The sequence below is a fragment of the Anomaloglossus baeobatrachus genome, chromosome 4 (assembly GCF_048569485.1).
Source record: "Anomaloglossus baeobatrachus isolate aAnoBae1 chromosome 4, aAnoBae1.hap1, whole genome shotgun sequence".
NCBI lineage: Eukaryota > Metazoa > Chordata > Amphibia > Anura > Aromobatidae > Anomaloglossus > Anomaloglossus baeobatrachus.
This window is the reverse complement of record NC_134356.1, coordinates 24,817,889-24,825,874: the sequence shown is the minus strand read 5'-3', so window position 1 is coordinate 24,825,874 and position 7,986 is coordinate 24,817,889. Positions and strand designations below refer to the sequence as shown.

The following is a 7,986-nucleotide window of genomic DNA, read 5'->3' as shown; positions in this document are numbered from 1 at the left end:
CTCAGCTGGGCGCCCTGACATGCCGGCGGCCGAGCGCTCAGCTGGGCGCACAGACATGCCGACGGCCGAGCGCTCAGCTGAGCGCCCTGACATGCCGGTGGCCGAGCGCTCAGCTGGGCACACAGACATGCCGGCGGCCGAGCGCTCAGCTGGGCGCCCTGACATGCCGGTGGCCGAGCGCTCAGCTGGGCGCACAGACATGCCGGCGGCCGAGCGCTCAGCTGGGCGCACAGACATGCCGACGGCCGAGCGCTCAGCTGAGCGCCCTGACATGCCGGTGGCCGAGCGCTCAGCTGGGCGCACAGACATGCCGGCGGCCGAGCGCTCAGCTGGGCACCCTGACATGCCGGTGGCCGAGCGCTCAGCTGGGCGCACAGACATGCCGGCGGCCGAGCGCTCAGCTGGGCGCACAGACATGCCGGCGGCCGAGCGCTCAGCTGGGCGCCCTGACATGACAGCGGCCGAGCGCTCAGCTGGGCGCCCTGACATGCCGGCGGCCGAGCGCTCAGCTGGGCGCCCTGAGATGCCGGCGGCCGAGCGCGCAGCTGGGCGCCCTGACATGCCGGCGGCCGAGCGCTCAGCTGGACGCCCTGACATGCCGGCGGCCGAGCGCTCAGCTGGGCGCCCTGAAATGTCGGCGGCCGAGCGCTCAGCTGGGCGCACAGACATGCCGACGGCCGAGCGCTCAGCTGGGCGCCCTGACATGCCGGCGGCCGAGCGCTCAGCTGGGCGCCCTGACATGCCGGCGGCCGAGCGCTCAGCTGAACGTTCGGCCACCGAGAAATAAAATAAAGTTTGTGATAAACAAAAAAAAAAAAGAGCATGCGCAGTGAAAAATAAAGGTTTCCGCTGCTCAAAAAAACGTTACATGTAGCGTTCCATCCGCCCAACGCTCACTGACGGTCAGCGTCAAAACAACTGATGCACTGTGGGGCGGATGCAATTCAAGACCATCCGTAGCTAATAGAAGTCTATGAGGAATATAACGGTTTCCTGTAACGGTTACCATAATTCCTCAAGGCTGCGGATAGCAACGGATCCCGTCCAACGCAAGTGTGAAACTAGCCTAACAGGTTAATAGTAACTGATGTGCTCTTCAGCCCTCCCCCACTGTGTACACCCTCCCCGCCCTTTTGAGCGGGAGAGCATTGTAGTTTTGTTTCTCTCTTCCAGTGTCAGCCATGGCGTCTGCTGATCTGAGAGACGAGCTGCTCTGCTCCATCTGTCTGAGCACTTATACAGATCCTGTAATGCTGAGATGTGGACACAACTTCTGCCGGGTCTGTATTGATCGTGTGCTGGATACACAGGACGAGTCTGGAGTTTATTCCTGTCCTGAATGCAGAGAAGAGTTTCAGGAGCGGCCGGCGCTGATGAGGAACATAGCTCTGCGTAACATAATGGAAAATTTCCTGATTACTCCACCAACACAGACGGAAACCGGGATCTGCTGCACTTACTGTGTGGACTCTCCTGTACCTGCTGTTAGATCCTGTCTACACTGTGAGGCTTCTCTGTGTGATAAACACCTGAGGGTTCACAGCAAATCACCAGAACACGTCTTATCTGATCCCAGCACTTCTCTGGAGAAAAGGAAATGTTCTATCCATAAAGAAATTTTTAGGTATTATTGTACTCAGGATTCTGTCTGTATCTGTGTGTCATGCAGTTTGGCTGGAGAACATTGGGGACACCGGGTGGAGATGCTGGATGATGCCTCTAAGAAAAAGACGAAGAAACTGAGAAATGTTCTTCAGAAACTGAACACAAAGAGAGAAGAGACTGAGGAAAGAGTCCGGAATCTAGAAAAGCGCAGGAGAAAAGCTCAAGAAAAAGCATCTGGAGAAGCCGAGAGAGTCACTGCCCTGTGCACGGACATCAAGAGACGGGTGGACGACCTGGAGAAGAAGGTCCTGAGTGAGATCTCCAGGCAGGAAAAGGAAGAGTCACTGTCATTGTCTGCTCTGATCCATCAGCTGGAAATAAAGAAGGACGAGCTGTCCAGGAAGATGAGGCACATTGAGGAGCTGTGTAACATGACTGATCCACTGACCGTCTTACAGGAACCAGACACCGGGGACTTGTGTGATCCTGAGGAGGAGGGAGGTGATGAGGACACAGGGGGACATGATAAACAGCTCCATGATGGAGATGACCTGGATGTGGCTGTGATCTCACACACATTGCACACATTATGTGAGGTAATATCAGGTATAAGGAGGGGGATCTATGTGGAGGGTCCTGCAGACATATTACTGGGTGTAAACACAGCTGGTAATTATGTCCTTATATCAGACGACCTGAAAACAGCCACCGTTACACAATATTACCGGCATCGTCCAGAAACAGCAGAGAGATTCCAGTATAACCAGGTGATGAGCAGGAGGGGATTTACCTCAGGACGACATTACTGGGATGTGGAGGGCAGTAGATCAGGGGAGTGGAGGGTGGGGATGTGTTATCCCAGTATAGACAGGAGGGGGGATCAGTCACTGATTGGCGATAATAACAAGTCCTGGAGTTTGTGGAGATCTAATGATCAGTATTTAGTGAGACATAATAGTAAGGAGATCCGTTTAAGCAACAAGATCTCCAGTGATAGATTCAGGATCTGTCTGGATTATGAGGCCGGGCAGTTGTCCTTTTATGAGCTCTGTGACCCCATCAGACACTTACACACCTTCACTGCCATCTTCTCCGAGCCTCTTCATGCTGCATTATATGTATATAATGGTTCTATAAAGATATTAGGGGGAAACAAAAACTTGAAGAAACCATCATGATCTCAGATTTCCACTGGAGATTGCTGGATCATTCTGCCTAAAGCCCGCTTTATACGCTGCAATGTATCTTACAATGTGTCGGCGGGGTCACGTCGTAAGTGAATCACATCCGGCATCATAAGGTACATTGCAGTGTGCAACAGCTACGTGCGATTGCGTTTGAACGGTAAAGCGTTCATCGCACGCACGTCGTTCATTCCTCATGAATTGAACGTTAGATTGTTCATCGTACCCGGGGTAGCACACATCGCAGTGTGTGACACACCGGGAACGATGAACAGATCTTACCTGCGTCCTGCGGCTCCCGGCCGGTAATGCGGAAGGAAGGAGGTGGGCGGGATGTTTACGTCCCGCTCAGCTCCGCCCCTCTGCATCTATTGGCCGGCTGCCGCGTGACGTCGCTGTGACGCCGAATGTCCCTCCCACTCCAGGAAGTGGACGTTCGCCACCCACAGCGAGGTCGTATGGAAGGTAAGTACGTGTGATGGGGGTTAATCGTTTGTGCGGCACATTCAAAAAAATTGAACAAGCCGCAATACGATGGGGGCGGTTACGTTCGCATACGATATCGTATGCGAAATCGTAACTTGTAAAGAAGGCTTAAGGGATTATTAATATGAAGTCAGGGTTACAGGTGATGATCCCTATATGATTGATGTCCCTATAACTACAGCACATGGGTGGATAATCTACTGTGTAGGTACCTGGTGATTACTATTAATGCAGTTGTGTATTAGAGATGATAATGGAAATTTGGGGAACGCGGTCAATATGTGTCACTATAATGCTTATCGTAATCCACCCAATGTGTCGTAGCCATAATTTCTAGTAATGCCCCAGCTACTACTCAAACTATGTTGGAAACATGTTTCAGATGGGTAAATAAATGTACAAATTGAGTAGATTTTCCTGAAGTAAATATGCATGAAAATCGAAAATCTAATTGAAAAATGAAGAATTAAATTTGCATGTGTTATTTGATAGATTTTGTAAAAGGTATGGCAGCGCATTGCACTCTTTTCATAGTAATCAGTAAAAACTGTCGTGAAAATGTGACATTTTGATTTGTATTCGCTGCAGATGTTTTACGCTGTGAGTAAATTGTGATTGGTAATATGCTGTTCTATACACACCCGACGTGTGAGTAAAGGCCCCTTTACACACTGCAACATCGCTAACGACATCGCTGTAACGTCACCGGTTTTATGACGTAATAGCGACCTCCCCAGCGACATTGCAGTGTGTGAAACGCATCAGCGACCTGTCCCCCGCTGTGAGGTCGCTGATTGCTACAAATCTTTCAGGACCATTTTTTGGTCCTTTGTTTCCCGCTGTGCAGCATGTATCGGTGTGTTTGACACCGTTACAACGACTTCGTTAGCGACTTCCCTTTCAAAAAGCTGCTTTGACACGTCCCCAATGAGTTGCTACTGTAGGTCGTTCTGCAGGTCCGTATCACTGCTGCGTCGTTAGCCAGGTATGCCTGTTTGATAGCTCACCAGCGACTCACCAGAGACTTTGTAGCGATCCCGGCCAGGTTGGGATCGCTGGTGGGATCGCTAGAAAGTCTCAGTGTGTAAAGGGGCCTTAACATTTCACACTCAAAGAGAATGTTTATTATTTCTTATTTGCTAATGTGGAGACTTAAAGGGGTGGTCCACCCATTTTTTTTTTTCCCCCAATGATTTTCACTTACCATTGTCTGCATCTTCTTCAATAGCCTCTATTTCCATTTCTGGCACTGAGCGGCGCTATCCTGCACGCTCAGTGCCAGTCACATGACCGCCTGGAGCTGTGGCCGCCGGCATCCTCTGACGTCCCGGCATTTCCGGGCTCTCAAACAAGACGGGTACGTCACAGGAGGCCGGCGCCACTCACAGTGACTGACAGGGCTGTGGGCGGTGACTACCGCACGTCACAGCACAGCATCGAGGGGAGGAGCCGGAGAACTTTACTGTGGAGCGGTGAAAGCAGACGCTTACCAGCATTCAGCTGTGGCAGGTACGGGCTCCAGTGTGGAGTACAGGGGGGGTTTCCTCCACTGAAATCCCCCCTGTCACGCAAGTATCTGATCACACTGTCCACCCGCCCGCTCTGCTCAGCTGTCAGGAGAACTGGCGGTGTCGGCAGTGTGATCATATACTCCCACCAGCAGCACAGCTGCATGGGACCAATCTGCTCCACTCTGTCACCTGCACTACAAGTCCCAGAGTGGAGACAGTGACATGCTCTGCTCTGACACATAGTTTGCTGCATGTCACTAATTGTCTCCACTATGGGACTTGTAGTGCAGGTGACCGGATGATACATGTCACTAACTGCCCCTCTCTGTGATTTCTGCTGCATACTACCAACTGTATACACTCTCACCTGCACTACAAGTCCCACAGTGGAGACAGTGACATGCAGCACACTATGTGTCAGAGCAGAGCATGTCACTGTCTCCACTATGGGACTTGTAGTGCAGGTGAGAGTGTATACAGTTGGTACTATGCAGCAGAAATCACAGAGAGGGGCAGTTAGTGACATGTATCATCCGGTCACCTGCACTACAAGTCCCAGAGTGGAGACAGATAGTGACATGCAGCACAGAAAGACCAAAGGATAAAAGCTCTATTACCATGATTAGGCAGTGCACACAGGAAGGAGGGGAGGGAACTGTTGTGGTGGAGATCTGAGGGGAGGGAACAGTCAGAATGGGTTGGGAGATAGATTGCTAGTTACTGCAAAGGATTATGGAAGTTGTAGTAACTGAACACAGGAAGAAGTTAAGAGAGAGATTAACTCCATCAGAGCTGGAGCCAGAAATGAAGATGTTATGCTAGACCATGATAAAAGATAATATTGGTAAAATAACATGATAGATGTGTTTAGAGGCACATAATAGCAAGATTTATCAAAAAAAAAACAAACAGTTTTGGTAACTGGACAACTTCTTTAATTCTCTGGCACAGGATAAAGTTATTATTTTGATAATGATCCATCACATAAAATTTGCCTTACTTTACACCAGTTTGTATCACTTTTTTGGGACACCTGATCTATGTATGTAATTGCTTGTTGAGCCTTTTTAATCCTACTGGATTTGTCGATATAAACTCTGAGAAGACTCTATTGCACGTCCTTTGTCTTTCCAGTTTTCTCACTAGCCTTCTGTTTGATATTAGGGATTTAAACTAAAATATTTAATAATATAATCAACGTGTTCCTGTGTCTTTATTTCTTCTATAGTTCTTAACTCTTATATTATGTTGTTTCTACTAGTGATGGGCGGACCTGTAATGTAAAAGTCAGGATCCGCACGGTTTCAAACGTACCCGGGTGCCAGACCAGAGCCCGAAATTCTCAGGGAATTCGGATAATACAAAGAAAATAAAGGAAAAACAAAAGAAAATAAGAATGAAGCAAGCCCTTCATACTTAAAGGGGTTATCCGGCTTATTTTGACTTTTTTTTTATTACCGTATTTCCATATTGGGCTACATTGGGGCAGGTAAGTAGATAGAGACCACTTACCTGCCCTGCTGTCAGCCCCTCTTCCCCGGCACAGAGTGGTCATGTGACCGCTCCTGTCGCGATTTTGCTGCTTCCGGTCATTTTATGTCAACATGGGCAGGACCATGTTGACATGCAAATCTGGAAAAGCATGAGTCCGCGCCCCCCTTCCCTGCACCCTCCCACACATTCCCCCGCACCCCGTACTCTCCCCGCCCACGGTGTCACCGCCAGCACCGAGCCCCCTGCTCAGGATAGCAGGAGTGCCCGTGCAGTCTGTGTCCCACTCCAGCCCCGCGGCTGCCTTCATTGCAGTGTGTGTCTGCCCGCATGCAGATTCTCACCCTGCAGTGCGTGCAGCCGCGGGGATGGAGGCAGGAGGCAGATGAGATCATTACCTGCAGTGACGATCTCCTCTTCACTCCTGTCAGCGCGGTCACTGCCGCCTATGCCCGCTGCGTTCTCACGTCACTAGCGGTGACGTCACGGGCGATACTGCTGAGAACGCGGCGGGCATAGAAGTCAGTGACATCGCTGAGTGGAGGAGTGAAGAGGAGATCATCACTGCAGGTAATGATCTCATCTAACCTCCTGGCAGCACCACTCGTCATCCCCTGCAGTGACCTGGGCTATTGATGTTAGCTCAGGTCACTGCATTACTCTCCCAGCCACTGGGGAACATTCTGTTCTTCATTGACTATGGTATGGATAGTCATGTGTCCCCCTTATTGGATTACGCCGGACCCGGATTTGATTGTGCTTTTCAATAAATTGGTGAAAGAGGGAATGTTTTGGGCAGTGTTTTTTCAAATAAAACTTGTTTTGTTGTCTATTTTTTTTTTATTACTGACTGGGTTTGTGATGTCGGGTATCTGATAGACGCGTGACATCACTAACCCCAGGGCTTGATGTCAGGTGACATTACACATCTGGCATCAACCCCATATATTACCCTGTTTGCACCAGGGCAACGGGATGAGTTGGGGCAAAGCGCCAGGATTGGCACGTCTAATGGATGCGCCACTTCTGGGGCGGCTAAAGCCTGCTATTTTTAGGCTGGGGAGTGTCCAATAACAGTGGACCTCCCTAGTCTCAGAATACCAGACCATAGCTGTCCACTTTACCTCGGCTGGTGATCCAATTTGGGGGGGACCCCACGTTTTTTGTTTTAAATTATTTATTTAATTTAAAATAACAGCGTAGGGTGCCCTCTGTTTTGGATTATCAGCCAAGGTGAAGCTGCCAGTTGTGGTCTGCAACCGTCTGCTTTACCCTAGCTGGCTACAAAAGATATGGGGGCCCTCACGTCGGTTTTTGTTTTTATTTATTACTTATTTTTTTGGCTAAATACAAGGCTAAGCACCCTTTAGTGCCACATGGAAGTCACTAAAGGGTGCCAGCTTAGAATATGCAGGGAGGTGGGACATTATATGTCTTTCTCATCTATCTATCTATCCATTATCTATCTATCCATTCATTCATCCCTCTCTCTGTCTCTATATCTATCTATTCATCTCTAGATCTACTCATCTATTTATCTTTCTTGCTGCTTCCGTTTTTTGCGGTCCGCAAAAAAAACAAAACGGAAGGCACACAGATGACACACGGATGCATCCGGGAAAAATTGGACCGTTTTTGCGGACCGCAAAAATGAAACGGTCATGTGAATGTAGCCCACATGTGTTTCCTACAGGGGTAGGGGTCGGTAC

The 7,986-nt window shown here is 49.6% G+C and overlaps 1 protein-coding gene across 1 annotated transcript; it reads left to right on the top strand.

Moving 5' to 3' along the window:
* The first annotated feature begins 1,169 nt into the window (after positions 1-1,169).
* Positions 1,170-5,033, top strand: LOC142302774 (E3 ubiquitin/ISG15 ligase TRIM25-like). The gene has a single exon (XM_075343885.1). It carries the CDS (start codon positions 1,182-1,184, stop codon positions 2,781-2,783), a length of 1,602 nt encoding a protein of 533 aa, XP_075200000.1. The 5' UTR covers positions 1,170-1,181; the 3' UTR covers positions 2,784-5,033.
* Positions 5,034-7,986: the final 2,953 nt, after the last annotated feature.